The following is a 19320-nucleotide window of genomic DNA, read 5'->3' as shown; positions in this document are numbered from 1 at the left end:
CAATATCTTGGTCTCGAAGTCAAATTTGTGCCCTGTATCCATCGAGTGCTCGGCAATTGCCGACATCGTGTAATGTTTAAGACGGTATGCTCTCTCGTGTTCACTCACACGCTTCTGTACCGTTCTAGAAGTCTGGCCTATATACTTTTTTGGGCATCCACGACAGCTTATCTGGTATACACCTGCCGAGTACAAAGGCTGTGAGTCCTTTACTGGTCTTAGCATATTTCGGACCTTTGTCGATGTTGAGAATATTGTTTCAATATTATGTTTCCGAAGTATCCTGGAAATAGTATCTGTGGTGTTTTTGATGTAAGGTAGATAGGCCCGGCCTTTGAACTGTATCTTTTCCTCCTGACTGATCGGGTTGATTTTGCTTCTGGTGGCTTTTTGGATCATATTGTGAGAATATCCGTTTGCTTGAAGAGCCTTTGATACTTGAGATATCTCGGATTTTAAATACGAAGATTCGCAGATACGCCGAGCTCTTGTCATCAAAGTCGAAATCAGACCCATTTTTTGAGCAGGGTGGTGGTGAGAAGAAGCATGTAAATAACGATTGGTATGAGTTGGTTTCCGATAGACTCTGTGTCCTAGAGAACCATCCAATTTTCTGATAACTTCCACGTCAAGAAATGGTAGAGCTCCGTTTTGTTCAATCTCCATCGTGAATTTAATCATCGAATGTAGATTGTTTAAATGGGCCAAAAACTCATTTAGAGCTTCTATACCATGAGGCCATATTAAGAAGGTATCATCGACATACCGTAACCTTTGCAACCACATACCAACGCCACCGCATCATGGGTTAAGGATTCAACACATTTTGTCAAATTATTGGCTGATATGACTATAAAGCCTACTGACCTCTTAGTAAGCTTTGATGTAGAGTCACTATTCACAAATGTCCCCCTAGATGATACCCTAAAATTAATAGGTGAAGTTTTCTCCGCAGAAATGACTGGACTTTTCAAGCACTGTTTGACGTCAAGCTACTTTAGCTTTCAGGGCAAAGTGTTTGAACAAACCGAAGGAGTCGCTATGGGGTCCCCTCTATCTCCCGTGGTTGCGAATTTTTTCATGGAAAATTTTGAACAGACAGCTCTTGACACGTGTAGATTAAAACCTTCGTGCTGGTTACGGTATGTCGATGATACCTTCTTAATATGGCCTCATGGTATAGAAGCTCTAAATGAGTTTTTGGCCCATTTAAACAATCTACATTCGATGATTAAATTCACGATGGAGATTGAACAAAACGGAGCTCTACCATTTCTTGACGTGGAAGTTATCAGAAAATTGGATGGTTCTCTAGGACACAGAGTCTATCGGAAACCAACTCATACCAATCGTTATTTACATGCTTCTTCTCACCACCACCCTGCTCAAAAAATGGGTCTGATTTCGACTTTGATGACAAGAGCTCGGCGTATCTGCGAATCTTCGTATTTAAAATCCGAGATATCTCAAGTATCAAAGGCTCTTCAAGCAAACGGATATTCTCACAATATGATCCAAAAAGCCACCAGAAGCAAAATCAACCCGATCAGTCAGGAGGAAAAGATACAGTTCAAAGGCCGGGCCTATCTACCTTACATCAAAAACACCACAGATACTATTTCCAGGATACTTCGGAAACATAATATTGAAACAATATTCTCAACATCGACAAAGGTCCGAAATATGCTAAGACCAGTAAAGGACTCACAGCCTTTGTACTCGGCAGGTGTATACCAGATAAGCTGTCGTGGATGCCCAAAAAAGTATATAGGCCAGACTTCTAGAACGGTACAGAAGCGTGTGAGTGAACACGAGAGAGCATACCGTCTTAAACATTACACGATGTCGGCAATTGCCGAGCACTCGATGGATACAGGGCACAAATTTGACTTCGAGACCAAGATATTGGGTCGTAATAAAGGATATTTCGCACGTTTGGTAAAGGAGGCCATTGAAATCCACAGAAACCCTGAAAACATTAATAGGGATGATGGATTACGATTAAAAACGTCATGGCTTCCGGCACTATCAGCAAAATCTAATATTCGAGCCAGTATCTCCGGTCGTAATGATTGACAGATTACTCTGAGCAACGTTTGCTCTTAGATAATCGGATTCCTTTTGACATTCTTAGAGCAACGTTTACATTCACATACCTACACCACATTTCATCATAAAACATATCTCTTGATAATGGCCTCTGCAACGAGCCCGAAACGTCGAGTAAAGAAGGAAGAAGGAGACACGGTGAAAACCCAAAAATATACTACGATAGGTAATAGTTAAATTTACGGTGACAAAAAGATGGCAACACTGTTAACATGTATTTTAGTTTATGGTCCTCTCAATCTGTCGCAATCACCCGGTTAAAAGTATATTAGTCTATGCTACCGGTTGAAAGTTGAACTTTAGTGAATCGGTGCTCAACTTAATAACAGTGGTTTTATAAATTAAACAGCATTTGAAATGGGCATCAAAGACGTAAATATAATAGTTGACAATCAATGGGGCATATATTATCCCGGGCAGAATCTCAATGGGAGAATCGAATACATAGTGGACACTCCCAAAAAAATCAGAGGTATGTACCACTAATAAAAAGCATACATTTAATGCTCAAAATCCGATTCATTTGAATCATGACTCATGTGTAATGAAAATTAAATGAGTTATCGGTATATACCACACTATAAATAATTCACCAAGTTAATTCTTTTATGCATTAAGTTTGTATAATATTAACAACCATTGTTAGTAAACAAGGTCATGTAAAAGTGTACATATTTAAATTTATAATATATATTTAACAACGTGTTGACAGCTTTCCAAGTTATTTGCCAGGCGAAATTGCATTGTAATACATCCAGTCGGAGGTCATGACTTCTTTTAGTATTAGCAATTAAATCCAGATAATATTATTAATTATTATGTTTAGCATATTGTACGCTTAAACGTCACTATGACAGGTCACACTGCAGTGTTGCCATATTTTGAAAGTGGAATTATAGTACAGTGCCTTCAAAATTATAGTATTTCGGCAAAAAATATAGTACGCGTTGATTGACCAATAAACTTCTGCATTTTCAAAAAATTAAACGTGGGGTAATTTACGTCTTGTTTTTTTAGACAAAATATCCATGAAGGGTAATTAACGTCTCGTTTTTTTAGACAAAATTCAAATGTTAAGTCAGTGGTTTCCAAACTTTATGTTACTACGCCTCCCTTTTAAAAAAATCTAAAACTAGGCTCCCCCCCCTTATTTCACTAAATAATACAGACACCTTTTTAAATAGTCAACAATGTACCTACTTACGAATACAAAACTGGAAAAAAAACAAGGTTTTCCTACTTATATTACATAAATTTTTGACGAATGTGCTTGTTTATTAGCACAATCAATTTCAATAGTAGTCGATCCAAATTCATCTTCGTTCATTGATAAATGGGTTCTATCATGGACCCCACATCCTGAAGCAGACACCCCGGGTCAAGATTTTTCCACCACATATTGAAAATATTTAATAGTTCCGAAGCAAATCAGTGCCTTTTTTTTGCTATTAATAAAATAATGTGAAAAGTGCATTAGCAAATTAACCAAGAACTCAGTAAATATATTTTTGTTTGCTTCAATATATCTGGCGTAGAAATCATTTGAAAGTGGAGACATGGCGAACTTTTTTTTTGTCATTTTGATTTCCTAAGCTCCAATTTTTTATGAATGCTTTCCTTTGTCGTTTTAAATCAGTGAATGCATTAGTGGTCCTTGGATTGATTAAATTTATTCACTCAATTTTTTAAATTTTTTAACCAAATAGACAAGTTTAACAACAAAATAATCGTTCATAAACAAATTTGCCTCAAATTTCAACATTTTGATTAATTTGACCCTTTTATTTAATTTTTTTTACGAGATAGCCATTGCGCTTCACAATAGTATAGAAGTGAGGGATTATAAAATTAGTCTCCATATTTGCAGAAAGGTTTGCAAACAACCTTTAATAGAACTGTTTTTTGTGTAGTTTATAACTAGCGGCCGTTTTATAAACTATGCATTTGCAAACTGCAAACCTGTGGCTACATTAATTGTGTTAAACTTTTCGCGCCTCCCTTTGCAACACTCCCGCCATCCAGTTTGGAAATCGCTGTATTAAGTATTAACGTTATATTAAGTTATTAACCTTTTTTTAGACATGGGGATTTATTTTTGCTTCTCACGGATTATTTTGGCGTTTTGCTTCTATTGGCAACTTTTTTATCCTATTTCTCAAAATTATAGTATTTTGGGCGTACTATACCTGTTTTATATTGTACATAGTACGCAGACGAAAATTATAGTACAAATACTATAATTATAGTGCAGTTGAAAACACTGGGTCACAGCAGTGCTGCCATCTTTTTGTCACTGAATTATAGTACGCGGTCCCAGAAATTATAGTACGCACTGTCTTCTCTTGAAAATGTATAGGTTTTTTGTTTGTCACAAAAAAATAATAGGGAATTTAGAGAATATTACTTTATCTCTAACGGTCAAAAAAAATTACCGGTGAATCTGAGAAAATCTATTTCGTTTCGAGGACTTTAATTTACCTCTCAAACTTTTGTTTTCTCGGCTCGCCAAATTTTCCTATATTATGAAAATAATTATAGTAGTACTTAGCACCAAGTTATGCTGTACCGAAATTGTGGTAGTTTTAGTGTATTATTTAAACATATAAATAAAATCCTTATTAAAAATATACTTTTTTCCGATATTCAAAATTATAGTATTTTGTGCGTACCTTTTTAATATTGTATATAGTACGCGGATCAAAATTATAATACAATAGAACTATAATTATAGTACGGTTGGCAACACTTGGTCAGATTTCATTGAATGAATAGCTTAGTCCACATTTAGTCACTTCAACACCGACTTCCTCTTCAACTTTTAAATTTTGGTTTTACACCGAGACGTTTTGTGCATGCGCAGAGGAGATGAATCCGTTTTACTGTCTACATTCGTTTATCACAGCTTTCACTTCGTTGAGTCATAGATTATACATCGAAATAGATTTGCAGGTGATGAATAAAATTATTCACGGTAATACAGCTCCACTACGGAGCGTACGGGAAACTAGTGTAAAAAGTTAAAAGAAAACAGTAAGATTTGGAATAACAAATACTTAATTATATTAGTTATTTTTTTTAACTTATTGTCACAATCATATTTGTAATAAATAAGCATAATTGAGTGTGTCCTAACGACAAAATCAGTCATGGAACTAGTTTAGTGCCATATATCGGTGTACTTTGTATTACATTAATGATATTTATTCTTATATGGATATTCACCCTCGCAAATAAAATAGTCTATGCCCAACGTCATCTGAATATTCTGGTTGTCAAAATAAATATTAAAATTATACTAGATATATTGTAATTACATCAATTTAAGTTGAAGTGATTTAAATTTAATGATACAATATGTTTTCTGACCTCTGTTCGGAATAATGAGGGCAACAGAATCAAATGAAAACGTCCTTTTTCAGAACTTTACACGGCAAACTTTGACATGTTGTTGGGAATGGTATAAAGAAAGATAGAAAAACAAAATACTCGTTTAAGGGAAGCAATACCGCCCAAAGTAAATTTGGGTATCACCCTTCGGTATTTGACTACCTATCTGTGATTCTTTCATGTCACTTATGTATTTATGTAAAGTATCAAAGCAGTTTATTTCGATAATGCTTACAGAGGTGCTCAAAGCAATAGGTAGGTAGGTAATTGAATGTTTGAAAGATTACGTCAAGGTAATTGGTTTATTGATATCTATAAGTAGGTACCTACCTACATAATACGACACTTCAATACTACAACTAGATAATAATTATATACAACACGACAGTGACTCATATGCGAACCACGAGGTTTCATGTTTACTGTCAGCCCCAGCTCCACTCTTTGTTTCCTTAGTCTTGTGGAACTCCTTTAAAAAATACGAACTCAAGCAATCAATTTTATTTTTAACCCCTGCTATCGACATGCCAATTGACTCATATGCAAACCACAAGGGTTCATGCTTGTTGTCAGCCCCAGCGCCACTCTTCGTTTCCTTTGTTTTATGGTACTCCTTGGAAAAGTAGGACCTTAAACTTTTTATTTAATTTTTACCCCCAAAACTGACATTCCAAACTTTCCTGCCAATAATATGTAGGCATCATTGCGCTTCAGTTTGTTCGTATAGTCTTTATGGTTATATCCCATAATGCGCAATGTGCCCTAAGGCGCCGGACACATAGAATCGGGCGTGCGGGGCGCTCGCGTATTTTGAATGTGAATCATCGAAAATACAACGTGATCAAATATGACAGAGCACACTGGTTTTGACGAAGCACTGTGCCCGCCCGCCCCATGATTCACGCGTTATTTGTCTTTTCAGCGGGACGAATTAACGAAAATACTACATTGTCAAATATGTCAAAGCCCATTGAACACGGCAAGCAAAAAGGGCGCGCACTGTTTTATTTTATCCGCTTCTGGACGCGTTGTTGATAGACGGGCGAGTAGGCATTATTTAATAACTGTGAACTCATTGTTTAGTTGCTGGGTGTCCGATATTTCGCTGGTAGAATTATGTCATCGTGAATATGAATTACAAGCCGCCGAGAAATAAAATAATATTTTTATTACTTTGTTATGAGAGACGCTGATAATAATAATTATTTTGTGCTTCTCGTGCCCCTTATTATATAGGTGAAGGGTAATGCGCGGGTGGGAGGGGCCTACTTCGTAGTGAGCGCCCCGAGCGCCGTTTCTGGTGGGCTTCATCACTTACTCCTCAATAAAATCCATTGTCATCATTTCAGTCGACATTTTGCAAGAAATCGTAATATTTCAATACTAATATGCATATTATTGACAACGACAACTGACAGGCAACTGCACATACGACCCGAATCTTACCGAAAAAATACGAAGCTGCTGGGGTGTTGAACAGAAATCCAAGCCGGTCGGATCGCAGTGCGTTAGTACTTTCATCACAAAATGGCGGCCATTTTCAAACCGATTTCAAGGCTGACGACGCATGCCCTGAGTTCAATTATTCGTGAGACGTATGGAAAATCCCGAGTGTAGACCTGGCTATTGAGGTATTTCAATAGTGTTACCACAGTTAAAAATATCTGTAAAATAATTATTTGTGTGCGTGTACATTTCACTTTTATCAATTGTTTTTAAAGTAATAAATTAATAACTGCTCATTGTAATATTGACATTTTTTATTTTAAGTGACCGCATATTATATCATTATATGGCGGTTTTTTTTCGAATTTGGTAGGTACCCCAAGTTTAAAGTAGATTTTCTTGTTACAGACCTACTTACAAACTAATTATCTGTAGAATGGCCAAATATGGAACTACGAACTACCATAAGACGCCATTTTGAAAATTTCATTTGAATGTCTGATTTTGTCCAGTTACGAGTCTTGATTGGGTAGTTTTCGACAGTGGCGCCCCCATCCCATTATTCAGATAAATTTGTAGGTCTGTAATTTCCTTTGTGATATCATTAGGAGTCGACCATATATGCCTTCACCTGATATAATGTGACTTGAAAGAACCAAAAAAATATCTCATTTTTCTGAAAATAAATCGGTGCTGTTTGGGCATAACCTGATAACTGCTTTTTTTGGTCATTTTATGTTAAGAGTAAAAATTGGGTCACTATCTTCCATTTGGTAATAACCCGATACCTATATAGATTTCATTTGAAATGCTCAATCCCAAAGACCTTATCATAGTTTGATTACTGATAAGTGACATTATTTTCCTAATTAGTGGAATAATTGACAATCTAATTATTGTCATATTCTTCTTCAGTTATTTATTTTAAATTTTCACAATATTAGACAAAAATATCAACCGAGATTTATGTGGGCAATTCAAAGCTTAAAATTGCTCTCCTGTAAATTCAACATTTTGCAGTTAACAGGTTATCCCCAAATAACATCGATATTATAATGTTCTATGTTATCATTATGGCTGACCCGTTATGATCAGATTATATTATTATGTGATCATTGCTTCTTCCAGGAATCTGCATAACGTTCAAAGGGGAAGCTTCTACGTCATTTTCAAGCTCAGAATCTAATCCATCCGATGGCTCAACGCACTACAAAGGTGTGCAGTACTCAGGAAATGAACAATACTTTCATATGAAGTATTACATTGCCGGCAGTGAAAGTGGTACCTACATCATTCTTTTCAATTGAAACAGAGTTTTGGTGAACTTTTTACTTTTTAAGACATACTTTGAAACTACAGTCGAACTTGGTTATTACGAGGAAAATGGGACCGACTTAATTTTTTTGTTATAAGCGGTACTCGTTATATCAGAGAATAGGTATTTTTAAATGAGCGGTCACATAACAAAAAAAAATCGAAAATAAAAAATCTGAAAACCATCGTAAAAATCCCCAAAACTACAAAATAAGTTGTTTATTGTAATGAACGCTGGTAGGTACCTACGCACTTCACAAACCTTGGATTTTTCAACCATATGCGTGGATACTTTTTCATTATTGTCAGCAAAAACAACAATTAGTTAGGTACTTAGACACTTAACTAGTGTCATAAACATTATCTGTCCCCGGCGGCATACTGTCCGATCGGATTTTATTGCTTAGGGTCGAAATGTTTTAAAACGATCGACACATTAACAGTATTTTAGCTCGGTATATCCGATAAGTTGGTCGTTATAACAGTGAATAAATGTATGGAGAAAATCATAAACCAAAATGTCAACGAATGTTTCCTCATTACATCCGAGATCTCGCTATGTCCAAGATCGTAATAACCGAGTTCAACTGTATTAAACGTGGACTTAATTCATAGGCTTACAGTTGCAAAAAATCAGATTACCTAAGCTTTAATTTAGTATTCAACACCATATCTAAACTGAAGATCAATTAAATCAGACGGTGAATAAAAAAAATCGGTGTGTGTACTTATGTACGCGCATTAGAAGTTATACTTCTTTGGCGTAACAAAACAAAAACAAAACTTGTGATAAACTTGATTCTTCGACTAGCTCTTAATTATCTTGTTAAATTACACACTCAAGAAAAGGGACCGCTTATTGGAACGCCGTTGGTTTATTTTTATTAACTTTAACTTATATTACTAAGTTATATAATTGTTTATCATTGTTTTTATTTTTAAAGTAACAACTGCCACTATGACGCTTAATAGTTTGTTTACGTAAGGAATTTCAAATTGCCGACAATAATAAATTCGCTGCCTAGCAATGGAACAATTCTAAACTAATACTGTATAACTGTCATGATTGCACTATCATTTGATATATTAATATTTTGTAATTGTGATCCTTATCGTCACAACTACAAAATAAAAGAGAAAAGATCTCTAGATTGGATGGAATAAAGTATAAAGTTAAAGAGCTGAGCATGAGACATAAGCAAAGGCCCTGGGTTACATGCATCCTTTTCAAGCTGAACAATAATTACTTCCGTAACCTCTCAACTGACAACTGTAAAATTAAATTTAGAATACAAAAAGGCATTACACGGCTGAAGGCACGTGCAATCTATGGTTAAAAGATGTACCTGGGCGCCACACGATACTGAAACCGTGGAAGATAATAATTTTATAACAGTGTGGAATAAAGGGGAAATAATAAATGAAAGAGCAATTTATGTACTTGACCGAAACTATATTATAGCAAAAACAAGAATATTACATTAAAGGGTTATTAAGGAAATACTATAATAAAGGCAAGCAGCTAAGTTTTAAAAGAAACATTGGAAGATAAGTGAATCCAATAATAATAGTTTTAAAATACCAAACTTGGAACGACACAGAGGCCTCAAGCACTGCGGCTGCAATCGTGCTGCTTTAAGTGACGTCCATTATAAATGTTGGGTAAAACCAAAGCAGAGCACGACTATACTGGATGACAGACAGAATCAAAAAGCCTTGTTGCTTCTTTCACACCTCGCGACGTCCGTTGCGGCCGGAAATTCTGTCAGCAACATCTGTGCAATGGCGTACGCTCCATGACGTGACCATACATATTCGTCGGGGTTGCCAGAGTATGAATGTTAGTTATGTTCATTTTGAACATAACACATTCTGTGGCGTAATGGTTGTGCGTTCGGCTGATAACCGAATAATCGTTGGTTCGAATCCAATCGAGTGTGTTTTGTGTGAAAAAATTAATTATGTGTTACATGTCACATGCCAAAAATACACTCTGATCTGTGGGTCTATTCTATGCTTATCGACCGCTAAAGTGATAAAGTGATAATTATTATCAAACTTAGGGTAGGTTTGTATCAAAATATTAGCACTTATTGTAACAATTACACGAAGTTGGTTTTTATTGTTGCAATAAGTGCTATATTTTAACAGCACATATCTTGCTGCTGTTAAAATATCGCACTTATTGCAACAATAAAAACCAGCTTCGTGTAATTGTTACAATAAGTGCTAATATTTTGATACAAACCTACCCTAAGTTTGATACTATTTATTAATTTAGTGTTCAATAAGTATAGAATAGACCCACTGATTTTCCAAATGCGCCTAAAGAAGTATAACATCAAAAATTGATATTTTATGTACTTCCAATTGCAAAATGTCAAGTTTAACTATGAATAATTAGTATTCAACATCATAACACACAATATATCCAAACTGAAAATTATATCAGATTTATCCGCCATTTTGGAATTTATAGGGAAAATTTTAAAATGGCTTCTTATGGCTAAATATCTTAAAAATAGCTCATGCCAAATTTTATGGTTTTATACAAAATTGCACAATTTGTCGAATTATCTGAGCTATGCCGCTGAACTATAAGTTAAATTCACTTTACAGGTGATCCCATTGATATACCAATTGGCAAGAATCTTTACCCTTTTGCCTGTCAGCTTCCGCTCAATTTACCTTCATCGTTTGAGGGAGAATTAGGATTTGTGCGGTACACAATTAAAGTTACGTTGGACAGGCCGTGGAAATTCGATCTGAACACGAAAATGGCATTCACAGTCGTGTCGAATTTGGATTTGAATTCAAACCCTGTGTACGCGGTGAGTATCCATTCACATCAATCACTAACGCTTAGTAATGAACGATGTTGAAGAAAAACCTTCCATGTATAGATATACCAATGTAAATCGTCCAATGTTTGCATTTGAAGCTTAACTGATATTCCAGATGTTGGCATGGAGTGTTTTCAGTCAGAAGACAACTTAGGTATACCCATAGAGCTATAGATGTAGTTTATTTATATTTATATTATGAAAGTGTAGTAGAAAGAAAATTTACTATGGCTAAATTATATTTTTTTTATTCCTTCATGCTAATTGTACTCTGAGATTTATTTTAGTATTTTAGAAATAGTGCGGTTGACAGCACTGCGAAAATTAGTGATGTCAAATATATTAAACTCTCAATTATCCGTGTGTGGATTGTCCATGCACGATACGGTGTATACAACGATACAATAGCTCTTAAGAAAATTCGAACTGATATTAGATAATCATTAAAAGATTCCTGCAAACAAACCAAAATCACAGATTTTCTTAATAAATAATGTTAAACTTGTTAAAATAATTGTCTGCTTTAGAAATGTATAACATGTCTTTTAAAAAGAAAAAACCATAGATTGGATTATCCGTGTTTTTCATTTATCCATGCTGCCTCTCCCCACCATTAGCCCGAATAATCGGGAGCATGGTCCCCATATTCTGTAGCGGGTCCCCAAGCCAGGATATTTGGCGGGCCCCGCTACCTATCGCTAAGGTTAAAGGCAGTCTAACACTTTACGGTGACGTTTTCTAATTGATGTTCGAGGTCAAATACAGTTCAGTGTATTTTTAACATTTTTTTAAGTCATCGAATTATGGAGTTGTCGAGTATCAACACAAGACAACCAAAAATTGCATTGCACAACCATATATTTAAAAATGTTAATAACCTCAAAGTAAAATACGACTTTTTTCACTATTAGAGCAAATTTAAGATGTGTGTTTATCTCATTTATCTAGTCTACCCACCACGCCGCCCCCTACCTGAGCCCAGAGCCCTGTCAGCCACCCCTTGTGCGGGCCATGATCGGGAGTCTACTGTAGTACCCTTTCAAAACTCTCATGTACCGCCAGGAGTAGATAAAATACAGTTTGGGAAAGACTGCTTTAATATAAAATGCTCCAATGTTTAGTTATCATTTAGTGCTAACACCGCGACGGGCGTGTTTTCAGCAGTTGGCCATTAGATATAATTAACGTGTTATTTAAATGTGGTAATTACCGTTAGGCAATTACTTGTAATTATTCTGTGGCAGGTCAAGGGAATTTCATATTTTTCCCTGGCACATCACCCAGACCGATCTGTGCGTGCAAAGCTCCCATAGATTCTCAAAAAAAGACTTCACTCTTCCTTTCAACTCCGTTACTATATTCATGTTTTGTCTTGACTTGGCCTCATGCCTTAAATTGTTACTAATAACTTAATCTAATTGGTGTAAGAATAGGAAATTAAACTTAAAATTAAAGTCCGTCTTTCAATACAATATACAATCTTATTTCTAAACTGGTGACCCTGATGTAATTTTTTTGTTGTTGATAATAATAACATAAAGTGACCCAAAAATACTCTGAACTAAACTGCCATTATATAACCTCACATTAACATTATTAATTTTTTTTTTGTAATAGTGCCCGCTACAATTTGAGTTGAACAAGTCATTCGGGTGTTGCTGTTGTCCATCAGGCAATGCTTCCGTGGTGGTGCGGCTACCCGTCAGCGGGTTTTGCTCCGGTCAGTCCATGCCTTTTGATGTCACCTGCGAAAACAATAGCAGAACATCCATCAAGAATATCAGGATTCGCTTGAGAAAGGTATTTGCTTTTGGTCAATTTCTCAAGAGTATTAATTATATCTAATCAATAATACTTGTATCTATATCGTGGGTTACTGCCAAAAGTTGATAAGTCTCGAAATCATGTTATGGAGTAATTGCAATTTGAAGTTTAACAAAATCAGGCATATTGTGCCGGCTAGACGGCAGCGACTTGCCTGTGCGGTATAGACTTTAACAGCGCTTTTCGGTTTGCGCGACCCTCAGTTTTCCCGTCCATACACACGGGCTTCCCGATACAAACCGGTTTGCGCAGGTAAGTTTGTCTGGGTTTATCTAGGTGTTTGAATCTAGGACGATCCCAGAGACCAAGATGACGCACAGCAGCACGTCAACAAACAAAAATAGCTAATATAAAATATTTACCAACAATAAACTGAGATTTATGATGGCAAAGTCTCGTGAACTACTGCTCATCTCATCTCTAATTTGTATTCTAGTTTAATCAAAACAACCCTTTGCCACTGCAATATATGATACAAAGTTTTAATATATTGATCGAACGATCGAATAGAATGTAAAGTAGTGCTGATATATTGTTAAACATCAAACATTTTGCGCAACAGTATTATTTGTTATTATTATGACGTTCATGCATTATGTTGTTGCAATCAAAAGGTCGTTGATTTACTTTGCGCAATTTGCGGAAAATTGATTCATTTGTAAGTATTTGAATGCGAAAACATATTATCGACATAGGTCTTCACAACAATCATTCACATTGCTTATTATAGCTGGATATTTTATATCAGACTTGCTGGTTTAACCCCCGGGCGAGGATTGCTACCAATTACTGTCGATACCAATTTCGTAATGCCGTGTGCAGTGTGAATTACTACCTGAAAGCGCAAACACTGATCTACATGTGTCATCAAATTAGCTCCAAATTATTTTGCATCAAAAATACCAGCTGAAAACCAAAAATGTGAATGTTGGTTCCTGTTGTTACTTTATATTTAATTGTATGTTTTTAGGTTATCACATTCCGATCTCATCATCCCAAAATGCTCACAGAATATCGCACGGTGGATATAGGCGAGTTATCACTTGGAAAAGTACGAGCGAACATGTCGCTTAACTGGCAACCTATGCTGACGATTCCACCACTCCCCCCGTCCAATCTATTGTTCTGTAGCATTATCGACGTTGGCTACGAAATAAAGGTACAAATATTCTCAATTTCTGATGTTTCACATAATACTAATTTAAATTCAAATTCTGGAATTACCGATAAGACGTGAACTTTAAATATTTTGCATACAAACAGTAATAAACTCTTATGTGTCATTCTCAGTTGTATATTTACCATAATATAAACCTATAAATCCAAGTCTGAAAATGCTGAATGGCAAAATCTGGGTTCGTAAAAACGATTCCTCTGGAATAAATAGTACAAAGCTTTCATCGATTAGATTTTATTTTCTTATGGCTAAAAAGCCAATCATCTTGAAAAAATTGATTAGTTATTATCTAAACATTGTGAATTCATATTTATTCACTGTAAGATTGTAAAGGTAAGGAAGGGTATATTTTCTAGTAAATAAACATACATATTAATTCAATTGCAGGTAACCTGTTCACCTGCGGGTTGCCACTCTGACGTGGACAGGACTTGCCCCGTCTTTTTGGGCACCATCCCTCTCGTCGGTTTCCAATCCAATTCATCGGGGGATGCCCCACCTTTGGAAACCTCCCCCACTTTGCCAATGCCGGGCACCCCTTACCCAATATCCATGCCCATGCCTACACCTACGGGCTCACCTGATAGAACAGATCCAAGTGCACCTCCGCCCCCGTACGGCTCTGTCGGTAAGAACCATAGAATTCGGATAAGTAAATAAAAAGTTTCTTTAGGTACCTATTGGTTAATGAAAAATTTACCACAGTAGACAATTCACACCTGTAGGTAAACTGCCACAAGTCTAAATACATCAAACAGAGGAAATTTACTGTGAAGTTTTTACCCATCATATTTAAGTACCTACTATCATTTTGAAATAAATTTAGTAACAGTTTGTTCTTTTAGGCTGAGATGCATAGAATGTCATGAATCAGTTCACACCATTTATGTAACTGTTTATCGACTGATAACAGATAACACTACAGCAGTGGCGAAGGGTGGAGACAGGCTGTTATGATCCGGCATGAATAGTGCACACCAAAGATTGTCAGTCATACGTATTTGTTTGTTTTCGTTGAACTAAGACTACAATTTACAGATAGTTTTTAAAATTCAATTAAACCCTGCGAAACCAAGCCATAATAGACAATAGGAAAGAAATACTCATCTCTATAAAATATCTAAAATTATGCAATTACATCATACATAATGTCACCACCCACCTGTAGGTAGGTGTCTTCGCCTAATAAATTAATTAGTAATAAGCCGACATGTAAACCTGATCTCTAACTATACGGCTTAGTAAAACGCCTAAAACGCTTCCTTGTCTAATCATATATAATGGTTTATCTGTTCACAGGTTTTTACGCTACCCGTTCGGTATGTAAACATATCGAACGGGGCATCGATTGCTACGAACAAGGTAATACAGTATAAAAGAATGATGGATGTGAAATTGCCTTGTTCTGCACAATAAAACCTGTGATTATGTAATATAAAATGTTAGATATAAGTTTATTATGTAATTGTACATTAGTATAAATGGGGAAGAAGGATTGCCAACATAAAGACGAGGAATGCCGTCGCGAGAGATTATTATAAGAGTGTATAAGTGTAATTAATATATTTTGTAATAGTATGAAAGAAGAAGAATAACTGTTAACATAAAGAAGAAGAACGCGGTAGCGAGTGATTAGTATTAAAAGTGTATATAAATAATTAATATGTCTTGTGGGACACACTAATCGAATAATATTTCAATCCGTAAAATCGTTAATAATTAAACTAATAATTATAGAATCAATGTATAACATGGCAACACCGGCCAACGCGCGGGTATGTGTGCGTGTCGGTGTAAGAATGCTGCAAATGGCCATACTTAATTTATAACATGGCAACACCAGCCAACGCGTTGGTGTGTGTGCGTCGGTGTGTACGCAAAAATGTCTCGCGCACGCAAAAGAAAAACCTATTACTTCACTAGAGTCCTTTAAATTTAATTTTTATGAAATATTGTTCGATTTTTGTGTTCATAATTAGTATAGTTATCGTCTGTAATATAAAGCATGAGGAAATTCGCATATTTAAGAACGCATAAATTCTTGATTGCAACTAGCGCGGGCTTCGCTAATTTCTGATCAAATAAATTAAAAACACGACCTTTATGCAGCTGTGCGGTGTAAAAACAGCGGCTAAAAATAAGGCAATGCGGGGAAAATATCGCCGATCGATATACTCTTGCACATTGACACCGAATTTCCTTTACGTGAGGTAGTATCTTGCTATTTTTGGAAATAGTAAAATATTATTTCATATTACTATATAAGACGTAGTTTTAAGAATAAATTGTTATTACTATAAATGTAAAATTGAAAAAGGTAAAGGCAACAGACAGGTTTTACGTCGTAAAATCACAAATGTTTATGTGAAGGTCGATGGATAATAATTACAGGGCCTATTATTATGTTAATAGGTACCTAGTAAGTAGTTGTAAATGCATGTAATTTAAACGCTAATCAAATCGTGTGTTTACTCCTGGCATAAGACTAAAACCGCGAGTTTATGCCGGAGATAGCTATTTAAATGCTCTAAATAAATTCATATAAAATCCATAGAATTAGATAGACGATATTTTATAACGTCAATATATCCATCCACGTGCACAGAATATATTATCTCTTGATACTTGGTCCTTCTGACAAACCAGTAAATTCTTATTAAATAAACAAGAGGTAACATGTAGTACGAATTAACGGACATAGTAGAATCTTTGGTCACCCCTTCTCAAACTCTTTGGACCAATTAGAACAAGGGAGGCTGCTATAAAAGAGGGCGCATCCGAGAGATTTTTATCAGTCTACCGGATCATCCCTCGGGAACAACATCTTCTCTACTAGCAGCCTCTCTTCAACCAGTCTCACCAGTCTCGCCGCGCATCTCTTCGCATACTCTAGACGCTGAAGTACTACCCGGTGGAATAATTTCATCCCGTTTACTTACGGGTGAGATTAATTTCTCGCATATTCACCCGCAGTAAACGTGTCTGTCGCCTCACCTGCATCGTACGAATATTGTACCAGAAATATAAACGGAACGTGTACATTGGAAAAAGAAAATAAACAGAGTTAAAGCACACTCTCAAGAGAAAAGAAATATCGTCTTTATTTTTATTAATAACCCCTCACCGACTGAGCTGAAATACATCAACGAATTGCGCAGTAGCGTATCGTTGAGGGGGTGTTGTTAATAACTTTGAATATTTTATAGATAGAAAAATATTTTTTTATCTATTATAGTTTGGTTTAGGTAGGGCGTAATGAATTAATTAATTAACCAACAATATTTGTAATATATATTTTTAATCCAACGAAAACAAATAAGTATGAATGAAAAAGTGTGCACAATTTTGTTGTATCGCCCAAAATATACCAAAACTATTATGGTTACACAATTTACAGATGGTGTTGGTTAGTTTTTTAAAAATCAATTAAACCCTGCCTAAACACAACCACACTTTTTCATTCATACTTATTTGTTTTCGTTGGATTAAGAATACATATTACACTTATAGTGGATTCATTTTTTTAAATTCATTATGCCCTGCCTAAACCAAACTATATTATGTAGATAAAAAATATTATTTTATCCATAAAATATCCAAAGTTATGTGTGATTTAATTACATAATATTAGATATTTATAAATAAACGAGTATTTTTTGATTCTTATCTATTATGGTATGGTTTCCGCAGGGTTCATTGATTTTTAAAAACTAACCAATATCATCTGTGTAAGTATATTATAGGCTTATTTCAATAAAAACAAATACGTATGACTGAAAAAGTTTAATGTGCACTATTTATGTGCGGATCTTAACAGCCTACCTTCACCCTTCGCCACTGCTGCTTGCAATGGTTGTTCTGATTCTTGTATTCTTCTGAATCACAGTCAGAATGCAAGCATTGAACAGGTGGCATTTAATTTTAGCGTGAGTCCCAGACATTCTGTGTTCAGTTGTTTGACAAGAGCTGATCTAAATAATGTTAAATTCTGAATCAGGGACTTCACATACTCCATGTTTACGTTACTATTTCTCAAAAGTATAGATGTATGTATGTTTTTGTCAACAGTTCAACCGACATACCAAGAATGCCAGTTCACTGCCAAATCGATTTTAGGGCCCGAAGATGACAAAAACATGAAGATTTACGGAAGAAAAGATTTTGCACCACGTTATCCCACATATGAATTCACTAAACCGCAAAAATAATCTAGGTTTAATGATAACAATTGTCGATTCTTGATGAAAAGACATTTTATAAATGAAAAAAAACAAATATTTGAGACTTTCTTCCGTTCTTCCTTCTTCGTTTCTCAATGTTTCAGAATTACTGCAGAACCCATTCTCAAGAGATATTGTATTGAAATATACTCTTAAGTGTATGAATGGGAACACTGAACCATTACTGATACCATTGCCAAGATACTAAGGAAACACGAGATCGAAACGGTGTTTTCAATACCAACGATTATGCGCATTATTTTTAGACCCATAAAACCCTCGCAGCCTTTCGATATAGCGAGGTAAACTGTTGCAGATGTCCAAAAAAGTATGTTGGCAAAACCTGACTAATGGCAAAACAGCATGTGAATAAACACAAGAGGCCATATTGATTAAAAAACTACAAAATGTGAGCGATTGCAAACACTCGATGGACACGGGCCACAAATTTGACTTTGAGACTAAGGCATTTGGCCGGAATAAAGGATGTTTTTCCCACTAAGTAAAATAGGCTATCAAAATTCATGATAGGCTGACAGTATTAATAGAAATGATGGGCAACTTAAAAAATGTCATGGCTTCTGGCACTTTTAGCAAAAACTAATATTCGATCCGGTACCTATATCTGGTCGTCACAACTGACAGTACAGAAGCACCCCCTTTTTTCTCTGAGTAATGTTTGCTCTCAGCTAAACAAACCCCTTCTTGACACACTTAAAGTGGTGTTCGCATTCATACACCTTACAGCATGGCCCCCACATCTTTAAGCGCGTCACATGGGTGGCTTTTTGGTCAAATGGGAATTTACATAATGGATTGGATTTAAGTTGGTAGTAACAGTGCCGAAGACACCATACTAGGCGATTATTTAAAGCCTACCTCCTTAAGAAAAATATTTTTTAATTTTATATTGACATATTAAATAATATAATCACATAATAATATATTCAATATGCCCAACGACATCTATCGTGTAATTGTCATAATAATTTTACGATCT

At 35.5% G+C, this 19320-nt stretch overlaps 1 protein-coding gene across 2 annotated transcripts; it reads left to right on the top strand.

Moving 5' to 3' along the window:
• The first annotated feature begins 2338 nt into the window (after positions 1 to 2338).
• Positions 2339 to 19091, top strand: LOC147072745 (arrestin domain-containing protein 17-like). 2 transcript variants are annotated; one of them, XM_085946185.1, is made up of 8 exons: positions 2339 to 2581; positions 6915 to 7127; positions 8071 to 8223; positions 10876 to 11087; positions 12717 to 12899; positions 13894 to 14082; positions 14488 to 14728; positions 18169 to 19091. In XM_085946185.1, the coding sequence occupies exons 3-8, from the start codon at positions 8193 to 8195 to the stop codon at positions 18306 to 18308; spliced, it is 996 nt and encodes a 331-aa protein (XP_085802311.1). In that variant the 5' UTR covers positions 2339 to 2581; positions 6915 to 7127; positions 8071 to 8192; the 3' UTR covers positions 18309 to 19091. The 2 variants fall into 2 exon arrangements, with proteins under 2 accessions (XP_085802311.1, XP_085802310.1); XM_085946184.1 differs by lacking the exon at positions 6915 to 7127.
• The last annotated feature ends 229 nt before the right edge of the window (positions 19092 to 19320 follow it).

Source organism: Rhyacophila brunnea, unplaced genomic scaffold, assembly GCF_057557595.1.
Source record: "Rhyacophila brunnea isolate RB1 unplaced genomic scaffold, BYU_Rbru_1.0 scaffold_19, whole genome shotgun sequence".
Taxonomy (NCBI): domain Eukaryota; kingdom Metazoa; phylum Arthropoda; class Insecta; order Trichoptera; family Rhyacophilidae; genus Rhyacophila; species Rhyacophila brunnea.
This window is presented reverse-complemented; position numbering and strand designations above follow the sequence as displayed.